At 39.9% G+C, this 19,253-nt stretch overlaps 1 protein-coding gene across 3 annotated transcripts in view; it reads right to left on the minus strand.

Moving 5' to 3' along the window:
* Positions 1 to 730: 730 nt before the first annotated feature.
* The window catches only part of LOC143887481 (aladin-like), a 54,016-nt gene continuing 35,493 nt past the window's right edge, over positions 731 to 19,253 (minus strand). For 2 of the 3 annotated variants that reach the window (XM_077391562.1, XM_077391560.1), the window contains exons 10-15: positions 18,615 to 18,714; positions 3,241 to 3,292; positions 1,521 to 1,658; positions 1,310 to 1,397; positions 1,128 to 1,195; positions 731 to 1,020 (exon numbers count right to left, since the gene is read on the minus strand). In XM_077391562.1, the coding sequence (XP_077247677.1) occupies positions 1,133 to 1,195; positions 1,310 to 1,397; positions 1,521 to 1,658; positions 3,241 to 3,292; positions 18,615 to 18,714 (441 nt within the window). In that variant the 3' untranslated portion in view covers positions 731 to 1,020; positions 1,128 to 1,132. The remainder of the gene's footprint in view (positions 1,021 to 1,127; positions 1,196 to 1,309; positions 1,398 to 1,520; positions 1,659 to 3,240; positions 3,293 to 18,614; positions 18,715 to 19,253) is intronic. The other variant, XM_077391561.1, reaches the window with a different exon arrangement.

The following is a 19,253-nucleotide window of genomic DNA, read 5'->3' on the forward strand; positions in this document are numbered from 1 at the left end:
TTTCGCAGAGAGCTATTTCGCTGCTGGGTTTTGCAAGTGAGAACAGCCCCCCACAGATGAACTATCCATAACAAGATGTCACCAAAAAATGCACCTTCACTTCAAAAATTAAGATAATTTTGATTCATACTAAAAGGTGGAATTTGTATTCAATATCACTTTTTAAGATAAACTATTTTAACAGTGAAACAAAATACATGGGAAGAACTTATCCAGAGTCCAGACCGATCTATCCTAGAATAGAGGGCAACCCAAGATAAGGTCTTTACATGAACGAGATTTTATATACTGGGTGGGAGGACGCGCTCGTGTTGGAGGTGTCGCGCCCTTGATATTTGATCAAACAGCAGCTCAGTTTTCAAGAAGCTGCTGTTGGATCAAATATCAAGCGTGGTACTTCTATCGTACAATCAACACGAGGATGTACGCCCACTCATAATATAATTTCTCTACATGAACAATCCTACAATCAAACAGCCCCTTATTGGCCCCAGTTTTACCTCATTTACATGATCAATTCTCTTGATCTGAACGATCAATTCCCTTGACAAGTTGATTTGATGATCCTAGGCCCTTGATCCATCAACCCAAATTTAGGGTTCTGCCGAGATAAAACTGAACCCTTGATTTTTCCTGTCCTTTTATTTTACACATGGGATGTTTCATGATATTCTACAATATAAATGGTCTTACATATGGTGTGGGGGCTTTCAAAGAAAATAGTTTGATGTAGATATTCAAAAAAGTTTTTTGCTTCACAAAAAAATAGAGGATCTTTCATGTATGACTGAGAAATACAGTGATAATCTACCATTCAAGAAAAAAAATACAGTGATTTTCTACATAATGCTCTATTTCACCACTTTCAAAGCTCATCACAAACAGATTCCTGACAGCAGGAGATTGCACCGAAAAATTCACTGACCTGAACTAAGATCGCTAACAAATGAACTGCGTAAAGAATAAGGCGATCCTTTAGGCATTCGATTTTTTTTCTCTTTTTTCGCCATGTGAAATTTACTGCAACAGTGAAATTCAATGGGGCAAAATAAGTCACTTTCCAAAGGTGAAATCATGTTGATGCAGAAAATAGAAGTCTTCAATGCCAAAAGAGATTAGGATCTTACCTCAATTAAGGAAGCAAATGTGATCGAAATATCAGGGGGTACGTACAACACCAGCCACTACTCCAGCACTACATTCAAAGCAATATGTTTAGTCTAAGTGAGTCATTACACAAATTTTTGGTTATATACCCAACAGAGTCATTTAAAGATAAAAGAACCAATATAGAGGATCACACTCTTACCACAGTTAGCAACGGTCCTTGCTTGAATTTGTTATGGAAGGAAAATGCAAGCGGCTTTGGGTTTTCTCCGGGCCCTCTAATAAATCCGCTAGATTTGTTCAAGAAATGCCAATTAGAAAATTCATTAATATAGGCAAAGAGAAAGATATCATTCAAACCCAAATGAACAACAAGAAACATGTGAGCAGCTGAAAGGAAATAAGACACTCACATCAGGGATGCTGAAACAAGTGGTGTCCTCCTAGTGTCATATACCGCAATAAGACCACTGTAAATCTCATTACTGCCTTTGTAAGAGAGAGCCAAACGCTCTCCCGAAGCATCCCAAGCTATCTTCTCAATGCCACTACTACAAGCAAGCACAATGAAAAACAGTTTAGATGGATAGTGCAAGAGAGCACAAAAATAGGTAGACCCTCTGAAAAAGACTTAGTGTCAGAACATCACAAGCATGTCCTAGAATGCAGAACTATGAATCATAAAACTATAGGGTCTTAAAATTTTGAGAAATGAGTTTGTAGCCCCATGGATGTATTCCCGCCCCTTCAAAATGGTGGGAGAGATGGACACCCCAAGCAAGATAAGAGACTACACAGAATTGTCGCATGTGCAGATTGGCAAGAATTTTGAGTGGGACTCCCAATACCATGCAAAGACATGGTGACACTAGAAAGGCTTAAGAAGTTGAAACATAATTACAATTGTATTATGATATTTTAAGATGGAAATGCTAGCATCCATCGCAGGAGGCATTTTGCGGATGAGCTGTTGCATGTGAGAGCAGCCACATCATGAATGAATACAAAATCTACTGAAAAATGAGCCAGTGTGGCTCCTCTCACATGTAACAGCCCATCCGCGAATTGCCTTCTGCGATGGACGCTAGCAAATATACACTACTGCATGAATGTTAGTTCATAAAAAGCTTTGGAATTTTGTAGGTTTTCCAAAGATCAATTAAGAATATCATTTTTCACTGGAGTATTGGACCTTCTGTAAGAGCGGGATAGATCCTTCTGACGTTAGTACCAATATATGGCACATTTGGAAGGAAAGGGATAATCATATTTTCAAGGAGAAAAAATGGCAATTGAAAAGGATTGCGATAGAAATCAAAATCGATCTCATATCATAGGGAAGGCATGATAATAAGTGTACCACGTACAGTTTGGGAGATATTCTAAGAAAATGGAGAACTGATTACTGGAGAAAAAAGTATGGCGATTGCAGTAATGTGAATCGGTGAAACTCAACTTCGAGTGAAGCTCTAAATATAATCCCGGGCGTGCGGGTATAGGCATCATATTTCACGATCATAACAGAGGCACGCTAAAGACGAGCAAACAGATACATTGGCTAAAGACGAACTAGAGAAGGAGATACATTGTTAATCCTAATTTGGAGGAAAGGAGGTTGGAGCCTGAGGAGTTGGTGGGTCAGAATACTTCGGATTTCTCTGTTATATATAATTTTAGGGACACCTTTTCCCTGCAGTGTGCACACTGTTATTTCCTTTCAATCAAATTGTTACTTAAAAAAATGAATGTCAGTGCATAAAAGCATAACATAAAAGAAAATCTAACCAGATAAAAACACAGTAAAATCTTAAAACTAATAGTATATAAAAATGCCGAGAAATAAGAAGAAATTTAGAATAAGATTTTCAGAAGAGCTGAATCTACAAAAGTCCAATACTTGTTTGACATAGAAATATTTGAAAGTTAAATACCAGTTGTTACATGACTCAAAGCTAACTTCGACGTGGATAAACAGATTTATCACATGCCAGCTGGCTTTTGAGAGAACTATTTTCATAAACATGCTCTAAATGGTTAGTTTAGAGTAAATAAAATTCTCACTGAAGTAAAAGACTTTTAAAGAGTATCAAAACAGATATAGAATGCCAAACATGGAAGCAAGAATACATTTACCTGCCGGTCAAGGATGCTATTTCTGGCAAGTCAACAGGTAACAAGTGTGCATCTGAAGAAAAAAATTATCCAAATACACCATGCAAGCAATCACTTCTCTCTGACTTGCGAACCAAATAATAATTTGTAACAACATTCAGTAATAAAGGATAGAACTGAAGTACATGGGTGCAATAGAACTTTTCATATTATCTTCAACTATAGGATGGTAATTACTAAAAACAAGTATTCCATAAGAAGTAGCATGAATTTCCACATTATCGTTCTATTTTCTACAATATTTTATAAAAGGAACTTTAAACTTCAACCTATAAATTCCTAATTCGTAAAATATAATCCAGTCAGTCATCCAAAATCATGATTTAGCCAAAGGGTAGAACTTTTTGAAAAATATTTGCAATAAGTCCCTAAATTCTATTTATGTTCACATATATTAGAGTTTTTTCTTATGACACTCGTTGACGTGACTTTGGGCGTGGTGGCCGTGGCTCTGGCCGAGATTTCACTGGTGGACGGGGTCCTAGTGGTCGTCCTCGTCCTTACTGTTCTCACTGCCGTCGGGAGGGACACACTCTCGAGACATGCTATGTTCTACATCCTGAGCGTCGTCCACCGTCTGCTCCACATTTTAGCCGCTCAGCACATCTCTCTGCCACAGACCCATCCGAGTCAGTGCCCTCTTCATCTTCAGATCAGGGTCATGCCGCGCCTCCTGAACGTTTCTTTCTTTCCCAGGCCGACTACGATGAGTTCCAGCGCCTCAGGCTGACCACTCACCCTCTGAGTGCCGGCTTTGCTCAGCCAAGTAGCTCTCCTGCTTCTCTTCTCACTCGTTCGAGCTCCTGAATCATTGATTCTGGAACCTTGAATCATACTACAGGTATCTCATCATCCCTTCTCTCTTTCCGTCCTCTCTCCTCTCAGTTTATTACCCTTACTAATGGGAGTACTACTCCCATCTCTGGTATTGGTACTACCTCTCCCTGTCCTAGTATTACCCTATCCTCTGTGCTGTGTTCCTAAATCCCCTTTTAGCTTACTTTCAGTTAGTCAGATTACTAAATATTTCAATTGCTCTGTCTCATTTTATCCGTCTTATTGTTGATTTTAGGATCTTTCGACTGGGAAGATGATTAGCTCGGGTAGAGTGGTGGATGGACTCTATCATTTGGACTGTGGCCCTTCCCCCGCCCTTTTGCACAGTTCAGTTCTGTCGACTTTTATGTGCGAGGCCTGTGAACTTGGAAAACACCACTGTGTGTCATTTCCATCTAGGCTTGTTAGTAGGGACTCGCACCCTTTTGATATAGTGCACTCTGATGTATGGGGTCCCTCGAAGACTACCTCTATTTTTGGCTATAGATATTTTGTTGTCTTTATTGATGATTTTTCTCGCATGACTTGGGTTTATTTGCTTTGAGATCGATCCGAGGTTTTCTTTATTTTTCGCACTTTTCATGCCGAGGTTACAAATCAATTCAATTGTACTCTAAAATGCTTGCGCACAGATAACGCTAAGGAATATTTCTCCAAATCCAATGATTTTCAGGATTTTCTTTCCACTCGTGGTATTGTCCACCAATCTTCCTTTGCTCACACCTCCCAACAGAATGGTGTTGTTGAAAGGAAGATGCGATCTTTACTTGATGGGGCCCGTACACTTCTTATTCAGATGCGGGTTCCCAAATCTTATTGGGGTGATACTATCCTCACTGCATCCACCTCGCCAACAGGCTTCCTTCTTCAGTCCTGGATGGCTCATCTCCCTTTGCCATATTGCATCCTCATCATGATCCTTTCCCTATCACCCCTAGGATTTTTGGTTGTGTGTGTTTTGTTCACAACCTTGGTCCAGGCTTAGATAAGCTGGATCCTCAGGCTGAGCGATGCATCTTTCTTGGATACTCCCGGACTCAGAAAGGTTATCGTTGTTACAATCCTCACTTGCGTCGTTCGTTTGTCTCTACTGATGTTACCTTCTTCAAAGTCAGAATCTTACTTTCTCACTCCTCCTGTGGAACATTCCACTGTTCTCGATTCGGATATCCCTCTCCCTAGAGTCGTTCTTCCAGATCCTACTCCTCTTCCTCCTCTGTAGGCTCCTGAGCTAACCCCTGTGTCTGATCCTTCATCATCGCTACAGGCTTCTGCGGCTACCCGTCCTGTTACTCGCCAGATTTATCAGTGCCGCTCGAAGTCTGGAGCCCATCCTACTCCGCATGCGCCATTACTCTCTCAGCAGGAGATCCCGTCATCCTCCTCTTAGGTACCTCTTCTTCCCTCTCCTACTACTACTCCAGATTCTCCCATTGTTTCGCGTACTTGCTCTCATTGTACCGTTCATCCCATCTCTTCTGTTATTTCCTATGATACTCTCACCCCTCTATTTCGAGGTTTTGTATCTTCCTTGTCTTCTGTTTCTTTGCCGCAGTCTCTGCCCACTGCTCTTGATCATCAAGATTGGCGTGCCGCTATGGATCTTGAGATGGAGGCCCTTCAGGCCAATCATATATGGGATTTAGTTCCCCTTCCTCTTGGGGCTCGGCCAGTGGGTTGTCGCTGGGTTTATGCCGTGAAACACTTACCTGACGGCACCATCGAGCGCCTTAAGGCGCGGCTCGTTGCCAAAGGATATACACAGACTTTTGGCGTTGACTATAATGAGACCTTCTCTCCTGTTGCCAAGATACCTTCTGTTCGAGTTCTTATCTCCCTTGCCGTGAACCAAGGGTGGCATCTGCATCAGTTAGATGTCAAGAATGCCTTTCTACATGGTGAGACTACTGAGGAAGTGTATATGGAGCAACCTCCTGGGTATGTTGCTCAGGGGGAGATGTCGTCCTCAATATGTCAGTTGAGGAGATCTACATATGGCCTCAAGCAGTCCCCTAGAGCTTGGTTTGGCCGATTTAGTGATGCTATCATGCGCTTTGGCATGAAGTAATGTGTTGTGGATCACTCCATCTTCAGTTGCCACTCCACTGCAGGTTGTGTGCTATTGATAGTATATGTTGGCAGTGATTCAGTGGGGATACAAAAGTTGAAGACCTTCTTGCAGAAAGAATTTTCAACTAAAGATCTGGGTCGTCTTAAGTATTTTCTTGTTATTGAGGTTGCCTACTCTACTAGAGGCATCTCCCTCTCCCAGAGGAAATATGTGCTGGACCTTCTTGAGGAGACAGGCCATCTCGGAGTGAAACCTGCTTCTGTTCCCATGGACCAAAATAGGAAACTTCCAGAAGAAGTAGATTTATTAGAAGACCCAGGCAGATACAGGAGGCTAGTTGGCTTGCTCATATATCTTACAGTCACTCGTCCAGATATATCATTTGTTGTTGGTGTTGTCAGCCAACATAAGAGCTCTTCATGTACTTCACACTGGGCAACAGTGATTCAGATTCTTCGCTACTTGAAAGGAGCGTCAGGTAAAGGCCTCCTATTCAACAAGCAAGGACATATCAGGGTGGAAGGTTTCTGTGATGCAGATTGGGCAGGATCTCCTGCAGACAGGCGATCCACCACTGGATATTGTACCTTTGTGGGCGGAAATTTAGTGTCATGGAGGAGTAAGAAACAAGACATAGTTTCCAAGTCCAGTGCCGAATCAGAGTACAGAGCCATGTCCCATACTAGTGGAGAGCTTCTTTGGCTGCGTTCTCTCCTATCAGAGATTGGTTTTCCTTCATCCTCTCCAGCTCAGCTTTATTGTGATAATAAAGCTACGATTTATATAGCCACCAATCCTGTCTTTCATGAGAGAACCAAGCACATAGAGGTAGACTGTCACTTCATTCGCTAGAGAATACATAGAGGCGAGATTCATGTTTCCTTCACTCGATCTCTGGACCAGCTTGCAGATGTTTTCACTAAGCTCTTAAGTAATGCTAAATTGAATGACAATTGTAACAAGCTTTGAATGTATAATATATACATTCCAGCTTGAGGGGGAGTGTTAGAAGTTGGTGTATTAGCCTTAAGGTCATAGTAGTCATTTTGAATGTTTCTCATCTATAAATACATTAGTGCGGGGGAGCTCCCACTCACAACTCTTTTCTCTAATCTTCTCTTCTTCTTCACCCTTCAACAAAACTATTTTTAATAAGTTCAAATGGGGGGTATTCCCTTATTTACTTAAATGACTTACATGTAAATATTTAGAAGAGGCAAGGAGAAGAGAAGAGAATCAAGAATTACAACTAGGATGTAAACTCAATGAGTCGTACGAATCTTAAGATTTCGAGTCAACTCGCTCCAACTCGTATGAGTCGCTTTCGTGTGATTCGCTAGACGACTCGTACTAGTCTTCAACACTTACGATTCACCCGTGCGAGTTGACTCAAAATAATCATGGCTCGGCATGACTCGCGAGTCGACTCGTACGAGTTCCTGGATCCAAACACTACGATCAATGAATTTGTTGGCATCATTTGAAGTTCCCGTTGACTATGTTGAACGACTTTCCCCTTCCAAGTGTGTTGGATGATGGTTGTTTTCCTCTTAGCCATTAGGTAGTGTTCACGAGCTAACTTTTGGCGGAACCAACTCTGAGATATACTTGCCGTTTTTTTAATCCTTAAGTAATCCGAGCGAGCTACATGCTGTCGGAATTTTCGTTGGATGATAAGTGTTGCTCTCGTTTGTCACTTGACGTCAATTGATGTCGAACACATTCAGCGCTATCAATCCTCGCACACAAGCATGGATCTGGATGGCTAAAGTGACTTCTCTTGTACACTTGCTTGGTCCGATACATTCGCCATTTTTTTTGGATCCTCAAACAAGCAGATAATTTCATAACAAGAGCTTTGGCTTTCTTCGTTTTCTCCTCTCAAACTCATTCTAACTCGTAGTACTTTACATATTCTTGAATAGTCTTCGGTGAAAACTATTTCAAAAATAGATCCTTCATGTCACACCAATGAATGATAGCTAATTTTCACATTATGCACTGTTTCTTCTTCAATGTTAACTGCCACTCTAAGGCATGCTTGGCCAAAGCGTCCTGGTAATTTAAATCATTTCGTCATCACCTATATTATGTTCCAATAAATATGTCTCGAACGCTTCTGCCCAATCAAGATGGGAATGTTCATTAACTCCATAAAATCTTAGTCTGCCTCGAATCCTCATAGTGTATTGATTACGATCTATGGGTTGGGATCTTTACAGCATATTTCTGATATCCCAAGTAGCTATTCGAAAATAGGCTCTGATATCAAATTGATATGAACCCTAGGATCTGATAACGAATTGACACGAACCTTAGGCTCGATACCAAATTGATGTGAATCCATAAAAACCAAGAGAATCAAGACCAAACAGATCAAGATCAAGAAAAGAGATGAAGATCACGAAGAGTGATCAAGATCAAGAAAAGAGAACAAGATCAACAAGAGTGATCAAGAACAAGAAAAGAGAACAAAATCAAGACAATCAAGATCAAGAAAAGAGATCAAGACGGGAGATCAAGAAGAGTGGTAAAGATCAAGAAAAATGAGAAAGGTACGAGTCGAAGGGAGAGCGATTTATAAACCTAATTGGGAAGGGTGAGAAAAGTGATGGGAGAAAAAAAAGGAGAACAAGAAAGAAAGAAAGATAAGTATAGGGATTAGAGACCTAATATGAAGTATCACATTGCAAAAGGCACTACATCCACACAAGAGAGAGAGAGAGAGAGAGAGAGAGAGAGAGAGAAACTTCAGATCTTTATTCATTCCATTGCATAGAATTCAAGAAAAGTGTCATAAGGCAACATATTTATAACAAAAGAAAGAGAAAAGGTTCTAAAACCCTAAACAAAAACCTCACATTTGGACTAAAATAACTTCTAATAACATAATGACTTAATGTTTTCATAATACAAGTGTGGGTCTAAGTTAAAACACTCATAAGTCAAAGAACTTTAGTGATTTTGTTGAAAAAATAATATGGTACCCCTCCTATAACTTAAAGGACTTAAAAAGCACTTAAAAATCAGAGTATGGGCCTAATGATGGTCCCCATCATATTGTGTGTTGTTTTCTTTTATTCATACAGTTTGTTTTCAAAAACGTAAATTAGGTCGTACAGCAATGGTAGTCCAGTATGTGGTACAATGAGGGTAGGCTTAGTTGGTTTACTATTTGGGGTCGCAGGTCGATTTAGAGCGCTGATTTGGATCACTCTGGTACTCTCTCTCTCTCTCTCCCTCTCTCTCTTTATATATATATATATATATATATATATATATATATATATTGTGTGTGTATATTGTGTGTGTGATTTGGATGTAAAATCAATTCTCAAAATCCAAAACAAACAGTGCATAAAGAAATTGGAAACTAATGAAAAATATAAAATGAACTTTACAAGGAAAGAATATGGAATTATAATCAACCGACAAAGTCTTGTGAGCTTGAACAACAAGAGAAATGCCAAAATTTAAAGAGAAAAAGACAACGGAGGCAGTGGAGGGAAAACCCCTATTGATGTCTTTCTCAAAGCGCGAAAACAACTCTTCCATTTCGAGTATGCTCTCTCTCTCTCTCTCTCTCTCTCTCTCTCTCTCTCTCTCTCTCTCTCTCTCTCTCTCTCAGTGTATGTTGACATGCATCTCTCTGTTGCTCTCTTGTGGGTCGTCATTTTTAGAGATATGGGTCGCAAGCGAACCATGTTTGAGGTTGTGCGACCAGGATCACTAAAGGCGATCCAGGTCTCAAAAAAATCATGTTTCGTGTCATGCGACCCAAATCACGGATCGATGGGAGGGTAGTGACCTGGTAACACTCGCCCGGGGTTTTGAAAATATCACTGCAATTCTGTTTAAATCGCACAAAATACGACTATTATTTGGATTCTTGAATTTTGTGGAATTTGAAAATTTATTCCCATTGTTATTGGTAGGAAAAAAAACTTAATGATGCTAGCGAAATTATTGGAACCAAAGGGAGTTGAACCTACGACGGGAAGAACCGATCGTACAACTAGGAGAAAAACATGGTAGAAAGATCAGGGAGATTAGGGAGCAATTGCACAGTTTGGGACTGTTTTAACCAGATTCATGTGTAACTAAGAATTGCAACCATGGTTTTAAATTTCGAAATTGGTTAGCATGGAAACAAAAACGTTTCAATTTTAGTAGGAAATTTCAGTGGAAATCTTGTAAAATCACAGTAACATATGAAAATATTTGCAAATGATGGACATTTAAGATGAAACTTCACATAGCGCAAGAATAAGCACTAATACATATTAGATATCATATAAGTGAAAAAAAAAACACACATAATGGTCTGACATAAAAACCTAGTGACAAGCGCTAACGGTATGTCTGATAATTCATTACATATCACATTTTGCATTTAATTTATGTACATGTATATTTATAAATAATACATACACCACATTTTACATGTAATTCATATAAATATAATTATGTAACACACACTTGCATAGTGTACTACTAAATAATACGCTTACAATTTCGGTTTTGCAATGGTTTCAGTGGGGATGGAAATGGAAACATTTTGGTCGTTTCGTATCGGTTGCGATGGAAATTCGAAACTACGAATGAAATAAATAAGGTTGCAAATTGGGTCAACTTTTACCCAACCCACATCGACCTGACCCGAAATAACATGGGTCGTGTTTAGAAATCATGGGCCTTGGGTAGGGTTGGGCTTTAGATTGAAAAACCCGACTCAATCACGGGTAGGATTGGGTTTAAAGGAAAAAAAACCAAAACCGGAAACCCGACCCGACTTATATAGGTGTACTATGACTTTCTTAAATATCTCAGACTTGAATAACATAGCAAATTATTTTCCAATATATTTATATAATTGTTTTCATTGAGGTGATCATGTTTGTGATGAGAAAATATAGCTTACTTCTTAAATTTATACACTTGTCTTGAATTTTGAGATTTTTGGTGGGGATGTATTTTGATGAGGGCACTCCTCACTTTATTTTTTTTGAAATAGGCACTCCTCACTTTATTAAAAGTACGGTATGGCCCGTACCATAGGATGATCCAAACCGTCCATTAGATGGGCCACAGCCTAAATAGGTTGTGCCCCAAAAATTATTTCCATAGGTTGATCCTAAATTCCTAACCCTCCGATATATAGAGGGTTAGTATCAACCCTCTAATATTCAGATCGGAGGGTTAGGATCAACCTATGGAAATGATTTTTGGGGCACAACCTATTTAGGATGTGGCCCATCTAATGGACGGTTTGGATCATCCTATGGAGCGGGCCATACTGTACTTTTAATAAAGTGAGGAGTGCCCGCATCAAAATACAGTAGTTCTGATAACATTTCCCTTTTTGGTGTGAAGATTTTTTTTTTCTTCTACAATCTTTAAAATTAGTTACTATTCTACACTAAAAAAATAAAAATCCAACCCGAGAAACTATCTTGGATAGGGTTGGGTTTACGAATCTCAGGTTTAGACTATAAAAAATTAGACCCGACCCGACCCGAGATAATTTTTCTAGTAGGATAGGGTTTGGAAAACCTGACCCGCCCAACCCGAGTTGCAACCCTAGAAATAAATTTCGAGAGTGGAAATTTAAAACCAAGGTTTTAAATTTCGGTTTCGTAGTAAATTTCGGACATTGCCTAAACCGAAATTTCGGAATTTTGGAAATTTCGACTGAAATTCTGTAAAACAATAAAAAAGAAGATGAGGTCGGAAAGTATTCATCAGTTTCCTTGGGTTTGACAACTTCTAGTGCAGAAAGACATAGATGAAAACATGGATAAGTGAAGAAGTCATGGAGGTGACACAAAAGGACAAGGGTAATATTATGTATAAGGATACTCATGGACCTCATTTGGAAAGTAGAAACATTTTCCATAAGCCATAAAAGGAGAAGGAAAATTGGTTGAGACATGACATATTCTACAATGTGTTCCAGTTTCAGTTTCGATTTCGGTCTCAGTTCTCAACCGAAATCCGAAATTTCAGTCCGAAATTTCAGATTTCGACCAAAATTTAAAACCTTGTTTAAAACTATGATTTGTGGACACGGACACGAGTGTCACGTGTCGACACGAACACGGAGTGTCGGACACGGCAAACCCCCAAACTTTAGAAACGGGGACACTGCTAAAATAGAAAGTATATGTGATCATGATTTGTGGATATGGATTCGTGTGTCCATTTTCGACATGGATACAAGTTGTCTAAATGAGGTAAACACAATATTCAATAAAAAAACATAATGTCACACCTGACACGGTACAAAAACATGTCCACACACCCACATTAAGTCTAACGCTTCCAGCATTACAAGTAAAAGTGTTCAAAGGAGTGTCGACACGTGTGGACATGGGTGTCGTGTCGGACACGGCAGGACACGTGAGTCAGCAATAAATTCGAAGTGTCGGCCAAATCATAGGTTTAAAACCATGGGCACTACAACATGGCGGCATACAGATAGGACATCATGTGTTGAGAAAATCTACGGGGCAAAACAATCTGATCGTGCACAAATTAAACAGAAGGTAAAATAAACAAACCACAAGATGAACACCAAGATTTACGTGGTTCGGCCAAGCCTACTCCACGGGCGAGAAACATGATCCTCCACTATGAGGAAAAACAATATCCAAGGATTACAATGGATTTAACCTAAAAATCCAAAACCCACAACCCTTTCCTTACTTCTCAAACCGAAGACCGTACAAGAGAGTAAACCAAGAGAAACCCACAAGAGAAAAGCCCAAGAGAAAACCCCAAGAGGTACCCAAAGAAGAACTCTCTCTCTCTCTCTCTCTCTCTCTCTCTCTCTCTCTCTCTCTTGTTCACTGCCGCACTCTCCCAAAGAGTGCTCATACTCCTTTTATAAGCTTTACTAAAAAACCTAAGAAAAAGAAACAAGTTTCCTTAGCTTCTGCCTTCCCACCACACCACACTACGGTGGTGGGAAATAAGGCAAGATTTTCCGTTGATGTCACCACCGGTCCACTATCACCACAAACTACCATTGGCCTTCTAAATACCAGCTACACACCCCTCGAATCATCTTGGTTCTGACTCCTTCCGAATCGATCAACGTGGCCAATGCACATGTGTGTAGCTGGCAACTCGTTGAGTCACGTAGTCAACCTTGGACAGAGATCATGATCCATCCTCCCCAACGCAAGTACTGTCATCCTCTCATCATCGTCTGCAACCTAGAAACCTGTTTCTGCACCAACTGCAAAAGGGACCCTACACGTGCACGTGCTTCCACGCCGTTTCCAACTAGCCATCGAGATCTTAGAAACACTAGACACCGTGTCCCCGGCCAGACGATACAATCCGCCACACTTCTCTCCTTTCATCAGAACCATACAACCGCGTGTGATTTTCATGGCTCCACCTACAGTTGAATGCCTACAACCCCTAGTCCAACCGGCTAAGAGATACTAGATTCCTTCGCATCTTTGGAACATATGCCACACCACACCACACAAAGTACGAACCACTCCATCGAACATCTTGATCTTCACTGTCCTAACTCCAGTGACATCACACAAGTAGACCTATCACCCAAGGACACTACACCCACCCATGTCTCTTGGAACGTATCAAAATATTCCCTCCTAGAACATACATGAACATGAACATAGCATCTTGAATCTAGAATCCACTCATCATGAGGAGAAGTGTGATTACCTGTGGAGACTGTGAGAACGTCTCCAAACTCTTCACCCTGCTCATCCATTACTGCCAGCGCCATATTCGTAGCACCATTGTCCACCTGGTTAGCTCGCTTTGGACAATCCCACTTGATATGGCCATATTCCTTGCAACGGTAACATTGCATGCCCTTTCCGCCGACCTTAGATCTTGACCTGCCTTTTCCATATCCCATGTTAGACGATTTTCCTCTTTGATTCCCACCATGAACAACCAGCCCATGCTCTTCATTTCCACCAAGAACAGGTTTCTTCCGCATCTCATTCGATAGGAGCGATGCCGTGACTTTCTCCAACTTGATTGCATCCTACAATAAAGTCGTCACTACGTTGTCATACGAATCAGAAAGAGAAGTAAGAAGCAAAAGGGCCTTGTCTTCTTCCTTCAACTTTTCGCCAACCTTGTGGAGCTGATCCACAACTCCGTTGAACATCGTAATGTGTTTCAAAAGATTTATGCGCCTTACTGCATCTTCAGCCCGTACAATTCCGCTTCAGATACAACCGGTTGGCCACGCTTTTTGACATGTAAAGCTTTTCCAACTTCTCCCATAACTAAGGCGCATCTTCCTCTTACATAATGTTAAACATAACGCTGTCTGAGTTGAATCGTGCTGACCACCTTCGACTCAATGTCTTCCCACTCGGCATATGTCATCCTCTCCAGCTTCCCATCCTCACCCTTCAATGCCTTAACCAATCCCTGTTGAACTAGGATGTCCTTCACCCTCATCTCCCATAGGGTGAAACTGCCATTTCTGTCAAATATGTCGATGTTGAACTGAGTAGAACTTGATTTTACAACCATTTCAGATTACTCCGTACTTCACGATGTAGCGTTCCACCTCGAACGAGAATCTTTCTTAGACCAAGGTTACATGGATCGCTACCCCCCCCCCCCCCGACCAGCGATCCGGATCGCGCGACCCGAAACGTGGGTGGTTTGCGATCCGGATCGCCAAAAATTGCGACCCGGATGAGATATAGAGAGAGAGGCAGAGATTCACACTAACATGAATAAAAGAAGGGGATTTACAGTACCATTCAAGAAAAAAAGAAAAGAAATGGTTTAAGAAAACATACCCGTTGATGTAAGCTCCATTTTTCCCACGAGAACCCATACGCTTTAACCATTCCAAGGAAAAAATGGAGGAGCTTGTTTAGGAAGACTTACAAAACCCAAAAAAATCTTTCTTTTTTGTTAGCTCTTCTATTGAGGTAAAAAAGGCAAGCTAGCAAACACTTTAACAAGAGAGAGAGAGGGCGGGAGAGGAATTAATAAAAAAAGAATGTTAGTGAGAGAAACTTGCCTCTTTTACTATGAACTTCTTTATTACTCTGACTTTATTATTAGAAAGGAAATTTTTTGGAATTAAAAAAAGATATTAGTGAAATAGGCATGCCCTCTTTTACCGTGATCTCTTTGACCATAACAACAATTTTTTTGGAATTTGGCCCTATCTCTCTGTCAATATAATTAAAATGGAACTTTTTTTAAATTTGGCTATCATGCCATCCTTATCTCTCTCACGTATAATAATGGAATTTTTTTTAAAAGTTGGCTACCATGCCATCCTTCTCTCTCTGACCGTATAAGAAGAATGGAGATTGTTTGAAAGCTGGCATGCCATCCATACCTCTTTGACCATATAATTATAATAGAAATTTTCTGAAATTTGGCTATCCTTACCTTCTTTATTTTTGCCCTAGGAAGTGATATATCCGCCCCTTTTCATACTTGGGACAACCATGCACACTGAAGTTGGGTGTCCCATGTACAACAAGGGGGAGGATTTATCATTTCCTCTTTTTTTGTTCTCACTAATTTAAAAAAAAAGAGCAAAAGGACAGCGAAGCTGGGTGAGTGAAAATATCAAAATATGGGTGTGCTATTATCATTTCCTTGCTATAATTACTCACAAAAGGAAACAACAATCCTTCCTGTAAATGTAATACCAACTGTACCATCCTATGGTTAGGAAGGTTGAAGAAATTGTGTTAAAGAGGTGGGAAAAAATGAATATCCCAATGCATTGTCTTGGATTTGCACTTACACTGCGATTTTATGATCCGCGATACCTTGCTACGCCAGCACCAGGAGGCACAGTTAGAAGGAGTCTGAATCAAGATAAAGAAGTAATTAAGGGTGTTATGGGAGCTTTTGCAAAGATATCAGAAAGCGTGGAAGAAGTAAAATTGTTACGTGAACAATTTGTTGTCTTTCATATGCAAAAAAGGTCTATATGCTATGGCAGCTGCTCAAACAGATGCTGTAACCATGGATGCAATCAATTGGTGGGCAACATACGGATCAGAAACTCCAGAGTTGGCTGAGGTAGCTAAGAAGGTATTGTCGCAACCAATTACTAGTACATCAGCTGAGCGAAATTGGAGCACTTATTCTTTTATTCATAATGTCAAGAGAAATAGGCTGAATTCTTCACGTGCTGATAAATTAGTTTTCATCCATTCAAATATTCGCCTCCAGTCACGCTTCACAGAAACTTATAAGGATGGACCTTTTAAGAAGTGGGATATTGATCCAGAACATACTAATATCGATGATTCCATTGTTCGACTAGAGGATTTGAGATGGAGATCCCTCGATGGTGACTACATAGATGCTTCAGACGATTTTACAGAAAAAGATGATGAAATAGCACCTTTGCATGCTTCGATGCCGGCTTCAAGCACAAGACCATCTCCGCCTCCAAGTTCAAGCACGCCATCAAATTGTCGTCCCGGACTACAACAAACTCGCATATCCAGCTTTACAAGAGGGGGCACTTCAATGGACTAGAGAAAGAGAGATGCAATGTTGCACACTAGCTGATTAGTTTTTTATCATTTGTCATATTTTTATGTTTTAATTTCAGATCCGAGTAGTTATTTTTTGTTGCTATCATTTTGGATGGAGTATGCAATATATGTTAGTTTGGACTTTGGACTTTGGACTTTGGAATATGGAACTATGGATTTTGGAATTGAATTTTTTTTTTTACTAAATATGGCATACATGAGGTTTTGCTTCTTTTTTTAATTAAATGTATGTAGTACATGGTCTTTGCACTTTGGCAACCAATTCTTGTAAAAAATGTATGAAATATCACACAGACACATATATACACATATAGAGAGTACCGGAGCGACCCGAATTAGCGCTCCAAATCGACCCGCATCCCAAATACCGAACCAGCTAAGCATACCCTCATCGTACCGCGTACCAGCTAACCAACGTACCGCGTACCCGTTCCCGTATCGCGTACCGCAACGAACCGTGTTCCAGGTAACCTTGTCTTGGACAATCTTTCTACTCCTAAAGATCGCTCTAACCGCGATCCAACCACAACACCCACGATCACTCCGCCAGGCCTCGACGATCGCTCCAACCACAGCTCTGATACCACTTGTTGAGAAAATCCACCAGGCAAAACAATCTGACTTAAGCGGAAAAATAAAAGTAATAAATGAAGCCACAAGATGAACACCGAGATTTACGTGGTTCGGCCAAGCCTGCTCCACGGGCGAGAAACACGATCTTCCACTATGAGGAAAAACAATATACAAGGATTGCAATAGATTTAAACCAATAATCCAAAACCTGCAACCCTTTCCTTGCTTCTCAAACCGAAGACCATACAAGAGAGTAAACCGAGATAAACCCACAAGAGAAAATCCCAAGAGAAAATCCGAAGAAGAAACCCCAAGGGGTACCCAAGAAAAACCCAAAGAACTCACTTTCTCCTTCCCTCTCTCTCTCTCTCTCTCTCTCTCTATCTCTCTCTCTCTCTCTCGTTCACTGCCGCACTCTCCCAAAGAGTGCTCGTACTCCTTTTATAGGCTTTACTAAAAACCCTAAGAAAAAGAAACAAGTTTCCTTTTCTTAGCTTCTGCCTTCCCACCACACCACACTACGGTGGTGGGAAATAAGGCAACTTTCCCAACAATATGAATGCAAATTCTGGATTGTTTCGTGTCGGTTTAGGCGGAAATTTAAAACCATGGGCACAACAAGGTGGCGGCATAAAGATAGGACATCATATGAATGCAAATTCTCACTACACTACTGCTACATAATCATGCTCAACAATGAGAGAAGAATGCTTCATTCCCTATAGAGTATAAATCCATGAGTAACTAAAAATTACAGTAAAGTGTTTTGAATGGATAACAAACTATGCATAAGGAACATCACAACTCATAAGTCGTGAGAATAATTGATTAAACCTCAAACAGATCAAGATTTCACTCAAGAATCTTGTTGATCCAATAGTACATATCTGAACAGACCAGCACAACTATTGGATAAATCTTCTAGATAAACTGGGTTAAAAAGGCCACATATAATGGAGAATCCTATTGTCATGGGTTGGAGATATGAGGGCATTATCAGGTTCTTAAAGGAGAGTAAGTTCCATAAGGGCCTATGGATCCATAGGAAATTCAAATATGTACATTCCAAATTTAGTCAGCTCTGAAAGGAGTGGAATATAAAATCCACAATAAGCAATGTCATATCCTTAGCACTGGCCAGATTTGCTTGGAAAAGAGATGATGACTGGAAAGTAAGAAGAGTGAAAAACTTAATCCTTCTTACCAATGATAAATCCTTAAATTTAGGAAGAAACTAAAAAATTGTCAGATTTGAACAAAAGAAAAAAAAAACATGGAAACTGAGCCTCACATAGAATCAGAAAATATACCCAATGATGGAGGCCTTGATGCAAGGTGAATTGAACCCAATGTTACAGATTCTGAGAACGCAATAAGTACCATACGTCCATCTGGATCCCAGGTTGCCCCCTGATAGTAAAACCATGACATAGTTAATAACTAGGATGGCATTGAGGTTTTATTTTACATGATGAGCAATCATGATAGATAATTATGACATGAAAATTGTTAGATTATCACCTAAAACAGAAATATATTTTTGATAAGTCAAGAGAGACAAGTTTAACATATCAAAAAACTAGTTCAATGGAAGAAAATATTTTTGATAAGTCCAGAGAGACAAGTTTAACATAGCAAAAAACTTTAATAGTTCAATGGAAGATGGAAACAGTTTATCAAGTTAAGCAAACTTATTGGAAACAGATGATATACTGTTTTGAAGAATAGCACTCTGAAGACTGTTGGAGATTGTTTGCTCAGCGCTACCTGTTATCCTTGGTAGCTAATAGAATCATCGGTCCTTAGTTGCTTTTTAAAATTAAAATGTCAATGTAGTTGAACATGGATTTGTGTATGTGTATTATTTTTAGGTTCTTTTTATACTTACCTTCTTATTTTTATCATTAAAACATTTTGTTTTGTAAGGATGATCAGGTAACCATATGTCT

The sequence above is a fragment of the Tasmannia lanceolata genome, unplaced genomic scaffold, assembly GCF_043159265.1.
Source record: "Tasmannia lanceolata isolate RefF3 unplaced genomic scaffold, GAP_Taslan_0.1 ptg000012l, whole genome shotgun sequence".
Classification (NCBI taxonomy): Eukaryota; Viridiplantae; Streptophyta; class Magnoliopsida; order Canellales; family Winteraceae; genus Tasmannia; species Tasmannia lanceolata.